The 20,687-nt window shown below is 42.4% G+C and overlaps 1 protein-coding gene across 1 annotated transcript in view; it reads left to right on the top strand.

Moving 5' to 3' along the window:
• EXD1 (exonuclease 3'-5' domain containing 1) overlaps window positions 1-20,159 on the top strand; it is a 29,507-nt gene extending 9,348 nt beyond the window's left edge. The window contains exons 6-11 of the mRNA XM_032990018.2: window positions 2,985-3,071; window positions 4,162-4,266; window positions 4,392-4,472; window positions 8,502-8,645; window positions 11,457-11,648; window positions 18,788-20,159. Coding sequence (XP_032845909.2) covers window positions 2,985-3,071; window positions 4,162-4,266; window positions 4,392-4,472; window positions 8,502-8,645; window positions 11,457-11,648; window positions 18,788-19,105 — 927 coding nt within the window. The 3' untranslated portion in view covers window positions 19,106-20,159. The remainder of the gene's footprint in view (window positions 1-2,984; window positions 3,072-4,161; window positions 4,267-4,391; window positions 4,473-8,501; window positions 8,646-11,456; window positions 11,649-18,787) is intronic.
• The last annotated feature ends 528 nt before the right edge of the window (window positions 20,160-20,687 follow it).

The raw sequence follows: 20,687 nt of genomic DNA, 5'->3' as shown, positions 1-20,687 counted from the left end.
ACTGATTGACCCATCCAGGATTATCCATTGTCCATGTCAGGGCCGGGACTTGCTGCCTTCCAGCAGCCCCTATGATAAATCTGTCCCCATGACAATACCCCAAGAAGCAAGAAGTCCCTTCCCCAAAGTGTGATGGGAAGTGGCAGTACATAGGGTTTGAGGGATGCAGTACAGCCCTCTGGACCCTTGATAGTGATAAGGTTGGCACTCTGTTTTGGGGAGGTCAAGCTGCCCACCCCCCCTAGGGCATCAGTTGACTGCATCAGCAGCCAGTTAGATGTCCAGGCAGATTGTGCGATTACCGTGACATCAGCACCACTGTCCATCAACCCTATTAAAGTAATTTTTATAGACAAACAACTATGGATTAATTTGCATTTCAAGGAAGGATGGATACATGTGAGAGGCTGAGCCCATGTGATTTGAGGTTCCCCAGTGGATCTGAACGCACCCTCCCCCCTTTCCCAATTCAAATGTCCTGGAGGATGAGCATAGAAATACACAAGTTGTGCAGTTTTTGCTCCCATCAGGACGCGACAAGGTGGTGTAGGGGTCCATGCCATTATTTGTATTTCCCCTTTATAGTCTGAGTCAATCAGTCCAGGGAGGATGAGTAAGCCTTGCCAAGTTGTGGATGATTTTCCTATTAACAAGGTGCTGCATCCATTTCTGAGGGGTCCACGAACATTTGTGGGAACAAGATGCATTGCTGTGGACACTAGATCGACTGACTGCAGTGGCCAGCTCCACTCCGGCGCTGCCCGTTGTTCCGGCGCGAAGTTCTCTCGCTGGCATGAGCGCTGGGCAGGAGGGTGAGTTGCTGTTGGAGCTCACCCCCCCACGTCGCACTCTGGGACAGGTTTCCCTGAGGCTGGCTAGACCGTGCCAGAAGAGGTCGCCCATCCCACGTAAATGTGGATCGGCATTGCTTAGCATAGTGCCATCCTTTTTGGCAGCAGGGACAAATACCCGGTCCGGCGTTTGCCCCCTTTCTTGTATTAGGGCATTCTCGTCGCACGTGTCCCGGCTGACCACATCGGAAACAGGTGCCAGAATTGGGGTGCATATTCATGGCCACAAACACCTCAGTCATTAACATAACTCGATGACTCTCCGACCCTATACCTTGGCAGGCTTGTATCATTTCTATAACTGTGGGTGCCTTTAATGCTCTTAATACCTTTTGACAGTCCAGATTCGCATTTTCTATTGAAAGCTGCTTAAATATCAAATCACAGGCTGTGGAGTTGTCTGTCTGTTCGTCCAGGCTAGCTTTAAGCCTGTCTAAAAACTGCATAAAAGGCTCTGTGGCTTCTCGTCGGATATTTACAAAAGAAGTTTGCGTGGGCTTTCATCGCCAAGGTTTTAGATTGATCTGTCACGTCAGTGGGCAACTGAGCTTGAGCAGCAGCAGTGGCATAGGCACCTTCACCTATTAACATATCTAAAGTAATATGCTGAAGTTGGTGTCCAGGCGGACACAACAAATTTTCTGCCGCCTGTGCTGAGCACGCCTCCCGCTAATGCAACATCCATAGCATGAATTGTCTCCCCGTAAGTATTAATTTTGCTATTGCTTTGCAATCGTGAGGGACCAGGTTATAGGAATCTACTGTACTTTCTAGAATGGCGATTGTGAAAGGGTCCCCCAGCCCATTGTCCTGTACTGACTGACAGAGTTCTTTAAGAACCAAGTAGGAGATAGCCTCCCACTTAGGCTGTTGGTTAGGAGTATATATAACAGGGAATGCTTGCAACATATCAAAATCCCCCTGCTCTGCAGCCTGTCTGTGTGCCATAGCCCATTTATCATGAGGGTCGGGAGGGTACAGGACAGATTCTTTCTCTGGGTCAAAAGGCTCTGGGACCCAGGGGTCCGTATCAAGGTTGCCTCCAACAGTCCCCACCAAACAAGATTTTTTAGGAATCTCTTGCTTCGCTGGCGCTGGCGGAGCAGTAGGGGTTAACAGTTCCGACAAATCTGTCGTGACGGGTAACGGCTCTGTGCTATCATCCTCTAAATCACTACACGGGACATGGGAATGTAATACTTCAAGCATGATCCGCCAAGCAGCCAGGAGCCCAGAAGAAATTCTGTCTCCCCGGGTGGCTCGGTCCCATAGCTTAACCCCTAAATCATCCCATCTTTGGGGATCAAAGATGTTAGCGCTGTTTAAATGTGGGTCACGATCTTGAGCCCAAAGCAGCAGTCTCTTGAAGTCATTGCTGTCTAAATGTTGACCGTGTTGCTTTAGAATTGGTTGCATTAAATCAAGTACAACCCTGTGCTCTGGCGATGCAGTATTCCCCATAGTTCTCAGCTGCATACCTTTCTGTCCTGCAGAAAAAGTCTGTTTGGCGTGCCTGGAGCTTCCTTTCAGCTCCTGGAGTTCAGCCAAGCAACGCCACCGGTACGACCACTGAGTCATCTAATTAGGCCTGAGGTTCGGGTGCCATTTATGGCGACTGAGGCACAGACTCAGATCATGGGTGATGCTGAGACACTTTATTTCAGCACGTAGGCTGCTTATATACCTTTCAAAAGTTACAATACTTTTCCGTCAAGTTACAGTACTTTCCTACCAGCTTAACTGCACCAGGTTTTTACGCGCTAATCATGCAGTCCTGGCAGTCTTCATGCTTCCTTCTTTCCCAGCAGCAGCCGAAAACATCAGTGAGCTTATCAGCATTCTTCTCATAACAAACCCCTTGTTAAAACCAAAACACAGCACTCTTCTAGCTACCAAAAAGAAACATTAACTCTACTTTTCCCAGGGTCGACTTAGCAGGATCCTCTCAGTACTTGTGTTCAGGCTGAGGGGCCTGCTCCAAGGCCTAGCATGCATTTTCATTTTGTCTCCCCCGACAGGTCTGTATTTACCTTTTTAAATATGGATTATGACCAGAAGACTTACAGTTTACTATTTGTCTTTCTGCCTAACATTCTTTGGCACTATTTATTTTATCCCCATTTTTTTCATTAGGTGCTGCACCTAAAACGGCAATGTGTCATCAGTATAGCAGGAGAAGGTGTTAATTTGTGTCGTCATGGAAAACTCTCTTGGCTTGAGGTAAGAGGCAGATATTTCCCAAAATGTACCACTAAACAGAGGCATAACTGAGAAACATTTGGGGATTAGCCTGTGTTTAAGACTTATGTTTTGGTAAGGGATATGGTGTTCTTCAAGACAGATCAGGCATTTCATAAAAGACCTGTTACAGAAAGAATTATGTCGTTATAAGGCAATATAATAATTACTAAACTTGTATGTAATATATACATTTGTATATAACAATGTATTTGGTCTGCCATCTTTATATACTTGTATATGGGTAGAGGTATTACACTTGTGCAGCTGCTACCTATTGAAAAACTGCAAGACCTAATCACAATTCCAATGTAATTGAAAGAGTAAAATCCATCTGAAGAAGATACAGTATCTTAATTAGCTGTGATATTATCAACATTGTGAAAAGGAAGGGACAGAAAGGAGAATGGCTTAATATGTTAGCTCAAAATAGTCTTAGTATATTTTAAAATAGGTTTAAAAGTAAGTGTTTATCCAAAGCTTGTGTGGGAGTTCATGCTTCAAACTTAATTCGTTTATGCAGAAGGAAGTGTCCACAAAATGTTTGCTTTGGTATGGCTAAATTGCTTTCAAATAACAGCTTTTGTTAAACCATTATAAATTTGAACACAGGCAAAACCTCAATTTTATATCCTGTTTGAAATGCTAGGATGGAAAATGATGTCTTTTATTTCTTCGGTAGTGGTCTTTGACAATGAGAGGAATGTCATGAGCACAAGAATTTTGCTGGAAGTGGTTCTTTAAATTGTCACTATAGTAAGCGTAGGAATTTATTTTAAGTACTGTGCATAGGATTTGCTCTTGATATGTCTCAAAATCCTGTATTTAACTGTGTATGGTAGACTACTGGGTCATTCTTTCTAATTATTGTAAGTCTCTGAGCATCTCTAGGGAAAACAAGACTTGTTTATGAAAAAGCATTAAGGAAACTAAACCTGCTCTCCCCAGCATAAAGCACATAGTATGTACATAGGAGTTTGTGGCTTGTGGGCAGCACTACACTCTCTCCTACTTCGAAATCCTTTGTTCTTCTGTCCCTCACTCATTTTCTTGGCAACTTAATTTGTTGTAGATAGCAACAGAGAGCTGCATTTTTCTATTTGATATCTTCCTTCTGGGACCTCAGGCTTTCAAAAATGGATTACAAATGGTGCTGGAAGATAAGAACATTGTGAAGGTAAGGATACAGGGTGTGTGAGGACGTTTGTGGTGGCAGAGGCCATATACATATACAATGATCTGCTTGTACCCAGAAGGCTGCAGTTGGACACAAGTTTGTCTGACAGCTCTTTCTTGCTTCAGGTCATGCATGACTGCCGCTGGATCTCCGACTGCCTCTTTCACCAGTATGGTGTCCTTCTCTTCAATGTCTTTGATACACAGGTACCCTTCAGATGTTCTTGTTGGGAACAAAAGTTCCAACAAGAGAAACTTCAGCCTTGTTCAGAACATTCTCTCAGAGAAGATTGAACATTACTAAAATGTCACAGAACCATATAAACATAATGGTTTTGTTCTAGCTAAGAAGAACTAGCAGGCAAGGCTGACAGTGTTATTCAGAGCCTTGCGTAGACTCATTTTAAAAGGTAGCTAATATATAATATCAGCAGCAAGTTTAATGTGTTTTTTTTTTAAGATGTATTAACTGGTCTTGGTCAAACTTGGCACAACCCAAGGCTACTGTGACTTAAACAGGAGCCAGAGCAGCTTTTGCTTTATATTCTTTGTTATTCTTTCTGTCCTTTTCAGAAGTGCAGAAACAGATTCAGGCAACGGGTATCCAGCAGTGGGAAGCACCTGCTAATAAAAGCAGTGGTAGAAGTGAGAGAACAGGACAGGTTACCACAAAAATCAGTTTTTGCTGGTGCTGTCTCTGGTAGTTGTGGTTATTAATGTATGACTAAAAAGAGAATTAGAGAAGAAAATAACATATTGGCTATGATTTTTCATAATGAGCATGAATACGTTATGCATAGTTATATAGGACTCGTCCTTGCCTATGTACTGACTTTTCATGTCATAGATATGACTGCCTGTAGTAACTCTTCAAAGCCCTAATCTGGGCTACGTAGCAAGCTTTATACAGCAGAGGTTTCTCTCAGTCCCTTTATGATCTTAGTTTTGGCCTTTTGCCCCTAAAAATTATGTTATTCCATTACAGGTGAAATGTCAGTGTTAAATCCTGACTGCATGAAAAACATAGGGGTGAAAATTCCCACCAGTGCTCTGAGCTGTACTGGCTAGAATGTGTAACTGATACAGTGGAAATAATTAACCAGAACTACCCACCCTAGGATCCAAGGTACACAGAATTGCACTCATTCTGTTATCTTGGTATGGGTTGACGTGCATGCTTTTCTTGCACCAATCGATCTCTAGGCTTAGATTCAATTACTCTGGTTTGTTGGCCTGAATCCTATTTTGAATGTAAATAAGCTAGTGAAGTAGTCTGGTTTTGGCTACCCTGCAGTGTACCTGACACCGTGGAATTAAGCTGTCTTGTCTTCTACTCTGTACTGCTGGAGCAAATAACTGGGAGATACCGCTGAGCAAACTCTCATAGATGCTTTTTGTGAAGCACTTCTTAAAGACAGCTTCCTAGTGTTGTTAAAGTTGGAACAGGCTGTGTGCACGTGAGAGACTGCTTAAAAACACAGCAATGGAATGAAGAACTCTGGTTTAGATGGGATCCCACCTGCATAACTTGAAAAGTGTTATTTATCCCTGGTTTTGGCCAGTTACTGCAACTGTTTATTCCTTACAATAAGTAACCTAATATAATTAACACAACATGTAGAGGATGGCAGTGAAAGGTTTCTGATGTTCACTGTTTTCTCCATTAATGTTCTTACAGTACTTAAGCATCACCTGTTGAAGTTCAACTTTTAATGATAGTGTTTGTGGAAATCTGATCCTGCTGTTTCACACTTGACTGCCTTGGGTGGGGGTGTGTTACTGCTGGGCTATAGCAGCCTAAAGAGCTGTGTGGTGAGCAGGCAACTGGCTGCTGTCAGTGCTTACATCCCTAGTGTTGCCTTCTGGGACACTTCTACTCCGCATCACAAGGCTAGAGCATTCTCACACTCTGAAATCTCTGCCTATTGTAAAATGTTGTTGGTTGCATATCTGTGGAAGAAAGAATACAATTCTTCCTCGAGGTGTGTGCTGAAAGAATAAAGAAAAATGACAGCTTGAGACTTTCCATAAGACAGAGGCCTGTGCAAGGTTTCCTCATAAAATGTACAAGTGAAGAAGTCACTGTTGCCATCTGGTTCTGGAGATGAATGTACATACACTACTCTTCAGCATGTTGCAGTTTTTCTGCCCTTGGATCCAAGCCATTAGCATGCAGTGACTTTGGACAAAGATTTTCACAGTGAAAGATTTTCACATTGTCTTCATTGTGGACAAGTTTATTCTATAACCCTGTTCATTCAGATTAGACTTTTTATGAATATTGATCACAAAGATGCTTTCATTTTTGTTTAAATATTTAAGTCTTTCCTCCTTGTTTGGAAAGCATTGAAATTTTTTACTAGAAACTCCCTCTCTAACTGTCGAGAAGAATGGAATATATTTCCATAGATTTGAACATCATCTTTGTTTTGACTTTGAGTAAAAGTAACTGATTGTTTGAGAAAGTATTTCCTGAGGTTCCTCTTTATCTGCATCCAGCCATCGAGAGTTAAAAGCCAGAGCAGGTTTCAGTGGTCAGAAGCATAATATAAAGGACTGTTGGGTAATGAGTGATGGAAACTTCATGCTTATAATCCAGTGACGGTCAGCTTTACCTGGATCTTCTCCATTTTATTCTCTTCAGTGGATTCACCAGTTTGAATTGTTGCAGTTCCTTTCTCCAAGTATGTTTCCCACCATTTTTCAGCTGGTGGTTGTAGACTTTTTTGGACTGCAGCAAGGTAGTCAGCCTTGCAGAAATATAGGCAGTCCTAGTTTCTCTGTCCTACCACCGAGCACAGGATATCTGACATTTCTTTCCTGAGTCCAAGGTTGCTTGGTCTACTTGTGGTGCTCTAACATTTTGCATTTTCTTCATAATACCTTCATATAATCTTTTATTCCTTGGAAATTCAGTAAATGGATTGGCTTAGCACTTTCTTCTGGTAGGCTCAGCAAACACATGGCTTCTGTCCCAGAGAAGTCAGCAGTTAGCTATTTATCTGATGCCTTAGAGGCAGCTTTAGTCATTAATAAGACATACCAGCTTGTTTACCTGTGCTATTGGACAGAAGGAGATTAATTTTTGTCCTCAAGGACTTTATAGGTAAGTGAGGAATGGGGGTTTGCTCTTGGAATTTACCCTTGCTATAAAAGGCCAGAAGAGATTGGTTACGAATCTGTAGTCAATATTGCAGGGGCTGAGCAGCTGCCCCCACACACTCTGTGGTCTGGTCTAGGTGGCACATGGGCAGTGTGTAGCAGAACAGCTCAAAAGTGGCTTCAGCTCTAACCCTTGTAGTAAAACTGGGCTGGCCTGTAAGCTCATGGTTTCGTTGTTGGGATTGCAGATGCTTCTGCTGAGTGTGGCTCAAGGTTTCTTGGGAGAAAGTAATAAGGAGAAAAGGGCTATGAGAGGTCAGTGGGCATTTTGAGGGACCAGAGTGGGAATCTGGGCTTTTGAGTTAGCAGAAGTCTGAAGGGTAGGTTGTTCTAATGACAGATAGCTCAGTCTCAGGTTTCGACTGTGGATGCAGGCTTTTTATTTTTTCCTTTCCATTCCCCTCATCAGTGGACTCTCCTCCAGGCTTCTCTTTTCCATTGGCTTCTCTCTACACCTGTTGCAATAGTCCCACTCATGTTTGCGATCCCTGGTTAGGGACAAGAGTGAGGGCTGCTCCTGCAGAAGGGCTGAAACCAGGAGGAGAAAACCATGCCATGCAGTCACTGCAGGAGGCTGTTGTCTGCTTCCCTTCTGGCTCTGTATGTAGTCAAAAATGAGTCTTACTGGCAAAATCAGGTTTTAGGCACAAGGTTTTTGACAATTTACATATTCTTCCATCATGTTTTCCTTACATTGCATCACTATTTCAGGTTTCAGATAAAAGTCAGAGCCATAAGTATCCTGGGGAAGTATCACTGTATGTTTACTCTCTTCTAATATGGCTCATAACCACCTGCTCTCTGGAGACAAGAGTACTGAGCTAGAAGGAGCCTTAGCCTAATACAGCATATAACTTGTATAAGTCATTCTTAAAACTTAATTTACCCTTTTATGTAACTTAACAGCTTTAAGGAGTCAGATTACTAGCTCTGCAACTGCATGCAGTCAAAATGAGGATTAGTTTGTTTGCAGTGTACTTTACTTCTAATATGCATCCCCACTGTCAAACCTCCACGTTGTTTGCCTTGGGTTAACGGTCGCTGCTCATGGAATATTGATCCCTTCCATCACAGGTTGCTGATGCTCTGCACTTCTCCGTGGCAACAGGCGGCTTCCTTCCACACCGTGTCTGCACATTACAGGAGTGTGTGATGCAGCACTTGAAGATACCTTCCAAAGGGGATGCCATCATGAAGTGCAGGCAGCAGATGGCTTCAGTGAGTGATTCAGTGAGGCACCTTCTGAAGACTCAGTTGTGAGCTGTGCTTTGCCCATCTTGAGATGTTTCTGTCAGGTTTTTTTGAGAGCATAGCACTATGCAGTGGTGAAATTGCTGTAGTTAATGACATTTTGTAACACTGACTTGGGAGGCAGATGCAAGCACTAGTTGGCATTAGTGCTAATGCTGGTATTTCCTAATAGCTTGTTTGAAACTGAGGTTTGAAGAACCACAAAGCTTGTACAACAGAGGATATATTTAACTTGAGTAAAAAATGTTCCAGATTATCTTAATATATTTTCACTAATTCTGAAACCTAGTTCCATCAGAACAAGTTGGTTAAAATGGATTCTGAATCAAGTAGGGAAGGAGGAAACTTTTATTGCCAGAACTATTGGAATGAAAAAATTAGAGCAGTGATTTTTTTTCTTGCTTGTTCAGTTCATCAGCATTTGCCAAATCATTGTTCTCTGTTGCTTGACCCCAGCTGAAAGATTAACAAAAACAAGGACAAGGGCAAACTTAATGTGCCAGGAGCTTCTAAGATTTGGGGAACATAAGCTTGATAAATAGAATAGACTAGACTATTTCAGTTGGAAGGGACCTACAAGGATCATCCAGTCCAACTGCCTGACCACTTCGGGCCTGGCCAAGTCAAAGCACGTTATTAAGGACATTGTCCAAATGCCTCTTAAACACTGACAGGCTTGGGCCATCGGCCTCCTCTCTAGGAAGCCTGTGCCAGTGTCTGACCACCCTCTCGGTAAGGAAATGCTTCCTGACGTCCAGTCTGAACCTCCCCTGGTGCAGCTCTGAGCCATTCCCACGCGTGCTGGCACTGGGTCCCAGGGAGAAGAGCTCGGCACCCCCCTCTCCACGTCCCCTCCTCAGGCAGCTGCAGAGAGCCATGAGGTCTCCCCTCGGCCTCCTTTTCTCCAAGCTAGAGGAGCCCAAAGGGCTCATCTGCTCCTCACGGGACGTGCCTTCCAGCCCCCTCGCCCGCTTTGTTTCCCTCCTCTGGACACGCTCAAGGCCCGTCACACCCTCCTTAACTCGTGGGGCCCAGCCCTGCAGACAGGGCTCCAGGCGAGGCCGCCCCACGGCCGAGCACCGCGGGATGGTCACCGCTGGTGTCGGGCTGGCCGTGCTGGGTTTGCCCAGCCCAGGATGGGGTTTGCCCTCTGGGGCACGCGGCTGCCCCACGCTCAGCCTGCGGCCCACCAGCACCCCCAGGGCCCGGCCTGCAGCGCGGCTCGCCAGACACTCTCCCAATTTATGTGCCTGCTGTTACTCTATCCTAGGTGCAGAATCTGGCATTTTGACTTGTTAAATTTCATCCCATTAATCATAGTCCAATGCTCCAACCTATCTAGGTCCCTCTGCAAAGGCCTCCTGTCCCTCAAGAGAGTCGACACCACCTCCCAGTTTGGCATCATCAGCAAACTTGTTAATGGTGCATTTAACTCCTGCATCCAGTTTCCTGATAATAAATATATTGAACAGCACTGGGCATAGAATTGAGCCCTGAGGAATACCACTGGTGACCAGTCACAAGCCAGATGTAGCCCCATTCCCTACAAGCCTTTGAGCTCTGCCCTTCAGTTGTTTCTTCACCCAGCTCACCATGAACCTTATCATCCCACAGTTGGACAACTTGTCCAGAAGGATGCTGTGAGGGACAGTATCAAAAGCCTTACTAAAATCCAGAAAAAACTACATTCACTGCCTTTCCTTCATCCATTAGGTATGTGACCTTATCATAGAAGGATATCAAATTTGTTAAACAAATAATACATAAATATGCTAGCGCCAGCTGTGGCGTCTTTTTGCTGGATTTTTAATCACCTGACCTCACTTTTTCAGGGGTGGGGGAGACTTCCAAAGAAGCTACTGAATTTGAGAACTAGATACTTAATGAGACCTTGCTATATAGGCAGGGTTTCTTTACTGAATAGGAACAATCTCTTTCCTGCCAGAGCATTTTTTCTCCGTTCAGGCTGGTCTCGTAACTCAGTGAGTAAATCTGGGTGGTTTTGCATTGCCTGGTCATAGACTTAAAAATCTTTCTCGAAAGCCTGGATTAAATGTTATTTGATATTGCCATAATAGCAGCTCAGTGAAACTTCTAATTTGAACACAGCTTTATTTTTATATAAATTTTAGAATGCTAATAGTATCTCTCAAAATTTCAATTTAAAGAATTTTGTGTGGCAAATTAAAGCCAAATGACAATATGCCTGCCTTAGTTCACCAGACCGAATCCTCGTATCGGTCTGAAGACCAAAAGTAGAACATGACTGTGTAATACGTATGTAGTGGGTATACCAGCATAAGCCACCCTGTAGTGACACTTTTGCTCAGGGTATCCGTCATGCTGCTTAACTGGGGCTTATTTTCATGTTGTTCTGGTTCCAGTTGTGATGGCTGAACCTGTTACTATCCCCAGCTGCTTCCCTGGCTCTCTTGATGGGGGGAGGGGTTCTTTTCCCTTTAGATCTTTCATCTCAGCTGTTAGGAATCCAACCGAGTTTTGGAGATGGGTGAGAGAGAACCTAAGATTAAATGCAGGACAAGGTGTGTGTTGGTTTTGGGGTTTTTTTTAAAGAAGCAATCCCTCCTCCCAAACTCCCTCCTCTAACATCCACAGGCTTGTACACAGATTGCCTTAGAAGCTTCAAGCATTCAGTAGCACTGAAAAGAGAGATCAGCATTGGGAGATATGTTGTAAACTGTGGAAGAATGCGATTAAAAGCTTTGTTGTAATTTTTGCTACTTAAATAACTGTTTTCATTTGCATTTGGATATGCAGGAGAATCCTGACATATGGTTCTTGAGACCGTTTCCAGCTTCTCTGTGTAAAGCACTTGCTCTGAAGGCTAGGTACCTTCTGCTGCTCCACTCATCTTTAATGGAGAACTTGATGTCTGACCTAACAGCTGTAGTACATGATTATTTAAATGTTTATCGGACTAGGTCTGAACATCACCTTCGGAGCACAAAGGTAGGTATGTCTTTGTTTTGCTGGCTAGTGATTTGATCTAAGGCTCTGATGGATAAATGTTGGAGGACCTAGCTACAGCAGCTTTCTTTTCTGCAAATGTACACCCTAGTCTGTGCCACATACCTGGTTTGCTGTGTGCTGCAAGAGAAGTGATGGTATCTGTATCTACCTAGCTGCATTTTGTATTAGTCCATTAGCACAAATCCACCTCAAGTTAGTATTGTGGTTGGTGAACTGCAGCTGTTAAGGCACGGGCACAGGTACGTGTGCCTTCTCTTCACTCTTACCTGAGCTTGAGAACCTCTGGGCTCAATAGGGGCTCTGTATGTACAAGGGCATGGAGAGAGACAGGGAGTTGTGAAGCGTTGGTACCTGGAGCTGCCAGAGTTGCGGTGTTTTGCTAAGAGCATTTAGTCTTCACATCTTGTTCTGTTTTTCTCCTATTCTGTCATCTTTACTGCTGAGCGATTTTGCCTATACTGGCTGTTTCTGAGTAATGTTGTCTATTGTTGGCCAAAGATTTTTATTTCTGTAAAAGCATCTCTGACTTACCTTGTCTTCCTATTTTAAAAAGAGAAAAAAAAAAAAAAAAATCAAGTAACACTTTTCATACTTGGTCACATAGAACCAGTAGTATTGCATGCTCAGATACCTTGGAGTGGCTCTTGTATGGTAGACACTTGTGTTAAAGCTGAGGTGGGGAAATGAGATTTTTAATTAAGGCACTTGACTTCCTGCGCACTAATGGAAAGAAGGAAAGAACAGGTCCATGCGAACCAAACAAGCAGTGGTATTGGTGTCATCTTTTTCTGCCTTCTCAATGAAGTAATCTTATGAGGTCTTGCAATAACTATGTAAGATATTGCTGGTATTAAATTCGGGTGAAAAGTTAATGGTCAAACATCCTCATTCATCACAAAGAAACTGAACTAACATGATTAAATCCTGCTACTGCCTCATTTATGCAGTCATAAATGTCTTGAAATATTTATTAGGAAAAGAGAATGCAGGTCTATCTTTGTGGAAGAAATTGCCTTTTTCTTTGCCCTGGTTTAACAAAACACTAGAGCACAGAGTTGAATCCTTTGGGAATTACTTAAGGGCTCAAACCAGTAAATCCCTTACTGAGGATTTAGGAGGAGATTAGTTTAGATAACCACAAGAGGTCACAGTTGCTTCACAGATGGAAGAGGTCATATCTGAAAAACTTTTCTTTTTAGAGGAGAGCTGCCAAAAAAAGAAGGTTGTTCATAATTCATGTGAAAAAAAAAAAAAGAGCTTGGCATCTGAATTTTCAATGTGAAATGTTTGCAGAAGTAGGCATGACACAGGGGAAAAGAAGAGTCTATTAAAGTGAAAAGAGTAGGAATTCTGTTTTGTGTTGGGCTATTTGTGTTTTTTTAAGTGATACTCAGGTTGCTGAAAACAATCCTTTCGTAAATCCATTTATTCTGTAAGATTAGCCAAAGAATTAATCAGATGCTGAGCGTTTCAGATGGCATTTTGAAGATCTATTTAAAATCACATCTGATAATCATACTTCCTGTAGTTGCTTTAGGAGTCTTGTAGTATGGATAGTAAAAGCAGCCATTTTCACCATCATTTCACTGTTCATCATTTTCTGTTGTTTCTATATCTTGCAAGAAGATCACACAAATGGAAGTTTCTTCTACTTTAAATAAAGTCTGTTTGCAATACATATTTAAACTCCAAATATGGAGCTTGGTTTAGTTAAATCTGGTCTGTTACTTCAGCTTCTTCACCAAGAATAAAACAAAGCTAACTTTAAGGGAATCCTTTGCAAGTTGATGAGTTCAGCTAAATCTGTTTTAAGGTTTAAAAAAAAGGCTAAAAAAAAAAAAAAAAGCTTTCTTCGTGCAACTTCTGGGTTTTCTGGCTAAGTCTGTATTAATTCCCTGAATCAAAAAGCCTTTATTCAGATCTGATTCTCAGAATGAAGTAATAGTCAAGATACTTACCCGCTTCCCCCATTTATTCTCGTGCTTTTTCGTGGATATTTAGTGCAATTGATCTGTCACCAAGGTCTGTGTTATGCCTTCTGTGCACTTTGTGGAGCTATGGTTGAAAGTTTCCTGGAAAATGCTTTTACTGGACTATTTTACTTTTTACACTGACCAGTTACAATTTACACTTGTGCTCCACCTTGGACCCTTGGTGAACAGCAGTCTGGTACGATGACTTTTACTTCACCTTGGAGCCAGTCTCCAACAACAGCAGAACTGGAGTCCCTATGCTTGACGGCTGTGTTCTCCAGACATGATCTGGCACAGTTCCAACACTGCTTCAGAAGAAGTAATGGATCTCCTTGGATTCTGAAGTAAATACCCATGCCAGGAAAACATTCTGGGAACCTGAAATATATTATCTACTATGCTCTCTGCATGCTGGAGAACTGGAAGGGAGGCCTCTTGCTGAAGCAGGACTGTAGCAAAGCCAAAGTCAATAAATTCTCCAGGGCCACAAAGATAAGTTGCACTACTTCAGCTTCTAAATTGGAAGGTGGACATAATTCCTGAGTGAACAGGAACCACGTGTGGTACATCAAGCCTTTACCTGCAAGTTGTGGGAGTGAAAGCCAATGGGCAAGAGAATCTTCAAGTTAGCATGGCCTCTTTGCTTTACAGGCACTTGGAGATGACCAGGTCTGGAAGCTTACTAACTTCCATCAATCCAGGTAAGGAAGCTGCTTCTGGGTCCTCCTCTGTTTTAGTTCTTGGATTGTGCTCTCTGAACAGAACCACCAGGTCTTCAGCCTTTTGACAGAGGGAAAGTTAGTTATGTGGACATGCCTACTGTCATGCCTTTGGGCTACAAAGGTGTTTGAGTATGTCCTATCTGACTAGAACAATTAAAAGAGCCATGCTTCCCTGGCCTGCTCTTGCTTCTTCTGACCTTATTGAGTGATACCATGTCACACAGAAGAATGCTTTTTTTCCTTCTCCCATTCCCCCAAACTTACGATACTCCCATGTCAACTATACTTGCAAAACAAGCACACAGAGAGTTTCAATCATGAGACTTCATTAAAAATGAAGTACTGAAGCTGGATGGAACTCATAACCCCATTCCTTCTTATCTCCAGCTGTCCCATGTTCAATCTCAGCTCCTGGATCAGGGTTTACAACACTGAACTTCAGCTTGGACTAGCATGGTAGCACCCTCCTAATCTTTCCTGGGTCACTGCCACATTCAGAAGTTCAGTGCCAATGGCTTTCGTGTGTAGTAACAGTATCAGGATATACTTGGTGAAGAAGATGCTTTGGTTTTCCAGTCTGAGGTTGCCTGTGAATTGAATAATGCTGAGTAATGACCAATAATGTTGAATAAAGACTACTGGGACAGTTACCTACTCTCTCCTCTTATCAAATCAGGGGGTTCAGCCTCTGGGACCAGATGTGGACCAGTATTTTCTCCTCTTGGAAAGAGCAGCAAGGAAATACACATAATCATGGAGTAAAAGGCAAGCCTGCTCATTTGCCCCTATGGATCAGTGCATCCACTGAGAGTTGAGGAAAAACAAATGTGAATAAGGCTGATGAATGTCATTGTCACCACCCTTCCCTGGGCTCTGTGTGCCCAATCCCTGCAGTCAGTTTTTCACATGCATCTTCTTTTCCTCAGTGGGAAGTTTCTCTGTGCTCTAGCAGGCCCCCATCAGTGGCAGAATACAAGAATTGCTTTCTGGCTAAATGCACAGTTCCTGCTAAGGTCAGATCATCCTTGTGGCCTTCAACATACTCAGGAGTGCTTCAATTTCAGACTTATGCATAATTACATATACCTGTGTCTAATTTTGCCTTGTTTCTTGAATATGCAAGACTGGTGAGTGTTTTGTTTCGTCCCAGCTTATTTCAACAAAACTTGTATTTTCCCTTTACTTAAGACAGGTTTTCATAAATAATATGATGGAAACAAAGTCCTAGGTTGTCAGAGGCCATGGATAAGCTGGTAGGAATGGAGATTAATGACAGTTTATTGCTTTTACAGCAATAAACTAGTAAGAGCAGAGCAAGCAGCAGTTATGTATTTTGTGCAGATAGTATGTTTGAGTCTTTGACTTGGATATCATAATTCTCGTGAGCAACTGCAGCAGTCACTGGTGGTAGTCCTGGTTTCACCTGAAGTTTCAGCCATCTCTTCTTCCCCATGATCTTTCAGATGTTTTGCTGGAAATGGCAAAGAAACAGAGTCTTTATGGTCAGGCAGTGGGCAGCCCTTCCAGCAAGACTTCAGCCTTGCTTCTGGACAGCCAAAACACATTCTTTTGTTGTTTGATAGTTGTTGCAGTAGTGACAGAAGATGTACAGAGGAGCTGGCATGGCAGGTGGGAAACGTGCTGGCCAGGTGGCAGGATGCAATTCCATGGATTAGAGCTTCCTCCAGGAAAGACTTGCGGACAAGATGGGTATCCTGTATCCTAGCAGTTGCTAGCAACAGTAAAGTATTGCCAGTGGTCCACAGCAGCCAAAAATGATAATGCAACACCCTTGTTGATGTAGTAGTGGGAGAAGAGAATAGAGAAAAGATGGGGGTGTGGGGGAGGGAAGCATCTCCTTGATCCTGACAGTTTTGGAAACGTATGCTGACACTTTCTGTGGTTTCTTGTGTCATCACCTGCAAGTAGTAGTTGAGTCTTCTGAATAGTGGACACTCCCTCCCAAGCAACTGACTTTTACCCACAAACCAGATGCAAAACAGTAACTTCTGATCCCCAACACTGCATTATCAAAACCCTCAGCTTCCCTCTTCAGCATCTTGCTCAAATTGATAATCTTACTGCTGAGGAGGAGAACTCAACACAAACTTCCCGCCATGAAGGTCTCTGCAGTTGCCTGCGTTTTCAGCTTAACTGCCTGCCAGGAGTAATTGTTCTTCTTGTGGATGCAGACATCAAGTAAAATGGGTTTCTGTGCATTTGCAGCTCTGTCACTAGAAAAGAGCTAGTAAAGGAGCTATATGCGCTAAATTTCTAACTTTCCTCATAGATTCATATTGTGTGGTGTTAGGGACTTGGAAATGCAGCTGCATTCTGATGTTTAAGACTTAAATTCAAAGAAGCAAATGCAGCCTAGGGACCCATCAGTGTAAAGAAGCAGATGTTCTCCTAGAAGTGCAGTCCTTTCTTGTTGAAGTGGTGACTGTTCACAAGCAGAGCCCTGGTACCGTAGAGGAGTTGCACACCCCTGTGCAGCAGAGCTGGTTTGCCAGTGCACATAAGGTAAAGCTGCAGTAGACAAGGGGCGGTGCAGTATTTAATACCAGATAACACATTCAGGACATGTGATAGCATAACCTCTGTTCTGTGTCTAAACATAATTGCATGCCTGAGTGAGAAGTTTTCTTAATTGTCAGGTGAGTTGGGACTGCACACAATGTATATTAATCATTATGAACATAGAGCCCAAATTTTCACGCAGCTTAGCTTTAAGCGGTTTAGGGCGTGGATTACTTCTCACTGTAGGATGTGGTAGCAGTTAGGAAGCTGGATGTACGTTCTTCTGGTTAAACAGAACTGAAGGTGGGATGTTTAAAAGTAAGTGCTTGCTCTGCTTTTTTTTCTGTAATCCTTGTCTGAATTATTTAGCCTTCCTCTGGATCTGTGCAAACTTCTAGACGTAGGTTTTGTGAGGCATGGCTTCCCTTTGCAAACGTTGTGGTAACTCTCTTCTTTCCATCACCTCTGTATAACCTCTCATTCTGTTCTTACTGTTTCTACCCATATGCTCATACAGACATCTGACTGACCAGCGTGTTGCTTCCTGTGTCTTTCCGGGAACATTTCTTTAAACCATCTTCCAATCCCTAGGTATCAAGTCAGGTTTTAAGCAAGATACTGTAGTTCAGCTTTTTCATCTTCCACTGTTCGAGGATTTGGGGTGAAATCACCCTGCTGTTTGTATTTCAAGTATTGGTATTAAGTACTTGTGGAACAATCTTAGGTAGGTTCTGGGTATATAATGAATGTTTTTGGTATGGGAATCTCCACTTTTGGTTTTTTTTTATTCTGAATGTAGAAGAGAAAAAATGTTTTTTACTGTGCTGCTTTTGTATTCTGGTCATCACTTGGCTCTGCGGCATGGTTGATATTATGTTTACAGAAATTTTTCTATTAGTTCTGTTATATTTTTGTTAAATACTAATAAAATTATTCTGGCCTGCCCTTTGTTTTTTTCTGTAACTTCATCCTTACTATTATTTTCTTCACTTGGATGTGTCTTTGCTTTCCTGAAGAATGCTTACTTCATATTCTCCATTCCCCTAACCTGTAGTCCTGATAATTTCCTTTCACCTTTCTGTGATCTTTTGCTGTAAGGTAATGTTTACTCTATGCTGCTTGTATGTTTTCTTGAAGTTGTTTCCACGCTACCTGCTAGGACTGAATTTGTTTGGCTGCCTCGTGGTACTTTTTATCAAGCTTCCTTATTTGTGTAATTCTCCTTTCTACAGCTGAATGCAACTGTGGATTTCTTTTGTTGTTGTTCCTACAAAGATGGCGAGCACTGCAGTCCTTATTAAGAAGCACATCCTTGAAGATTTTGCACAGTGTCCCATGTGCTGCTTGGGACCAAATCAAGGAGTGTATCTCCTTTCATGTACTTCCTAAGCAGCTGTTTCATTTATTTGTTAACTATGTTGGCTGTATTCATGTGGGGTTTTTTGTTTTTTTGTTTTTTTGGGGTTTTTTTTTAGAGCCATAGGGTAGAATACCATGGTTTTAAATTAAAAGCTGGGAAAGCTGCCTTTGCAGTGGCTCCTATGAGCAACCGTGAACTGGTTTTGCCTCTTTTGGGGGTTTACAGCAACTTCATAGTGCGAAAGGTTTCTCAGAAGACATCTAAAATCCGTGTATGTGAGGTATTACTTTAAACTTTAAGATCTTCATAATAAAGGAGTAAACAATAAATGAAAGCAAGAGTGTAGGGCAACATTTTTCCCCTGAGGTGTTGTTTGTGTAAGCAGGTAGTTGTACATTCCACAGATCTAATGAGAGATGATTGTTCTGTTCCACTGGCTAATTACAGAGGGAGCTCTTACCCGATACTAACAAAAGCAGAGCAATGTATATGTATATTAACTGATATGATTTATTTTCTGTTTCTTTTCTTTTTCCTTATCAGCCCACTTGCATGGAGCTGCCAGAGGAGCTGCGTCAGCTGGCAAAGGTCCAGAAGCTGCGAAGGGAGAAAGCAGTAAAAGACTATGGAATGAATGAGGATGGTCTTTTGATCAGACCAGCCATGGAATTAAGAGAGAGAAATGATCCACAGAAGAATGGAAACTACAAAGGTGACAGGGATTGCCTTCCCACAAATAAAGTGGTGTCTGAAATGACATCCTTCTACAATCAGGATGTAGTTTGTCAAGAAAAGCTTGAAAATCAAAATCAGGTGGTAGATCTGTGGAAGAATCTCAGACCAACCTCAAGCTGGCTGTAAGAACCTAATTTATGCTACAGGTGACTTGGTGAGCTTATACTGGGTATCCAAATGAAAAAAGGGGCTATTCCCCATGCAGAAGTGTCAGACAAAGGCTCATTTCTTTACAATGACAGGTAAACCCATTATTTAATGGAAACAGTGATGTTTTTTCTTTAGAAGGCAATTCTTTCTGTGTCTGATGTTCTTCTTGAGGTCTATTTTTGAGATCCATTTTTTTCAAGAGCGATTTTTAAATTTTGAAACAGTGACTTTTGTTTTTCTTGCATTGTTATCAGACCAATGTCTTAAATTGTATTGGTTCTTTTGTTACCTGTTGCAGGTATGCCGAAGTCTCATTCAATCTACATATGTAAACAGGGGAACTTAGAAAATGCCTGTTCATTGAGATTAGAAGGGGTTTTCTTGGAAAAATGAATAAACCTTCTGGCCAACCCACGTGGGCTTGGTTTATATACAGATAAGTCTCTTGGCATAGCTATACAACAGTCTGTCATAGGAAAGTGAAAAAGATCACACCCTAATGAACCACTGTGCTGGCAAAACCAGCAAAGAGGTATACTAATAGAAAGGACATTTCTGCCAAGTCAGAGTTATTTTAGGCTAACTGAGAGAAGAAGCTTCCTGGTGAAAGTTGTACGCCACTGTTGTCAGCACTGCTGTATCAGACTTGTGTAGACAAGGCTGTAACAGTGATGTGGTGTGTGTATATCAACAAGTGTGTATAAAGGGGGAAAAAAAAGCAGTTAAAATAGTTTAAAAGATGTATAGCATCCCCCCTCCTCCCCCCCCCCCCCAAGCAAAATAAGATCTAAAGGCAAAACTAGTTTACTTCCAGTATACTTGCTTTGGCTGATATTCCCTAAAAGTAAAGCTCCTCCAACTGATAATACTATTGTACCACATGACAAAATTAACGCAGGCCATGCCCGAGTCTTGGAACATTTTTTTTGGCATCTCACTATATTTGACTTGCAAGCATGGGACCGTTGAAAATTCTTTGCTTTTGAAATTCTGAATTTATGCATGTTTATGTATTTAAATACATGCAAAACATGCCCTTTTTTTTTTTTTTTTTTTTTTTTTTTTTTTTTTTTTTTTTTTCCCCTCTTTTCCCCAGATGCTTTAGACAGGGTGGGGAACACCTTAAGTCTAAGGATAGTTTTGTTCTCAGGGTTGTGGCTACGAGTACTGGTACATGCTGATGAGCAGCATGAAATAGGGAAGAATGGAAGAGGTAACGGTCAGTGTCCCAGTGAGAACTGCAGCCTGAGAAGAGTCTGGGCATCCAGCTGGAAATGTGTTAGGAGTAGTGACACTGGGTTGCAAGGGACAGAACATCTGGGTGCGAGTACACACCGATACCTGTTTGAGCTGGTTTGGTCTGGATGTAAATTGGTGTGACTAGAAGCTTCGGATATATCTGTGTGCATTTAAATCTTGTTAGGGGAAATGCGCGCTGGTGTTTTGGTGTGTTTTTTTTCATCTCCACAAAGAGTACTAGAGTGGCAGTATTTATATAGGTCTCTTCTTCGAAACTGTAGATGGGACTTGCTCACTTTGGGAGTGGCAGAAAAACTTC

The sequence above is a fragment of the Tyto alba genome, unplaced genomic scaffold, assembly GCF_018691265.1.
Source record: "Tyto alba isolate M040663 unplaced genomic scaffold, T.alba_DEE_v4.0 Super-Scaffold_18, whole genome shotgun sequence".
NCBI classification, from domain to species: domain Eukaryota; kingdom Metazoa; phylum Chordata; class Aves; order Strigiformes; family Tytonidae; genus Tyto; species Tyto alba.
This window is presented reverse-complemented; position numbering and strand designations above follow the sequence as displayed.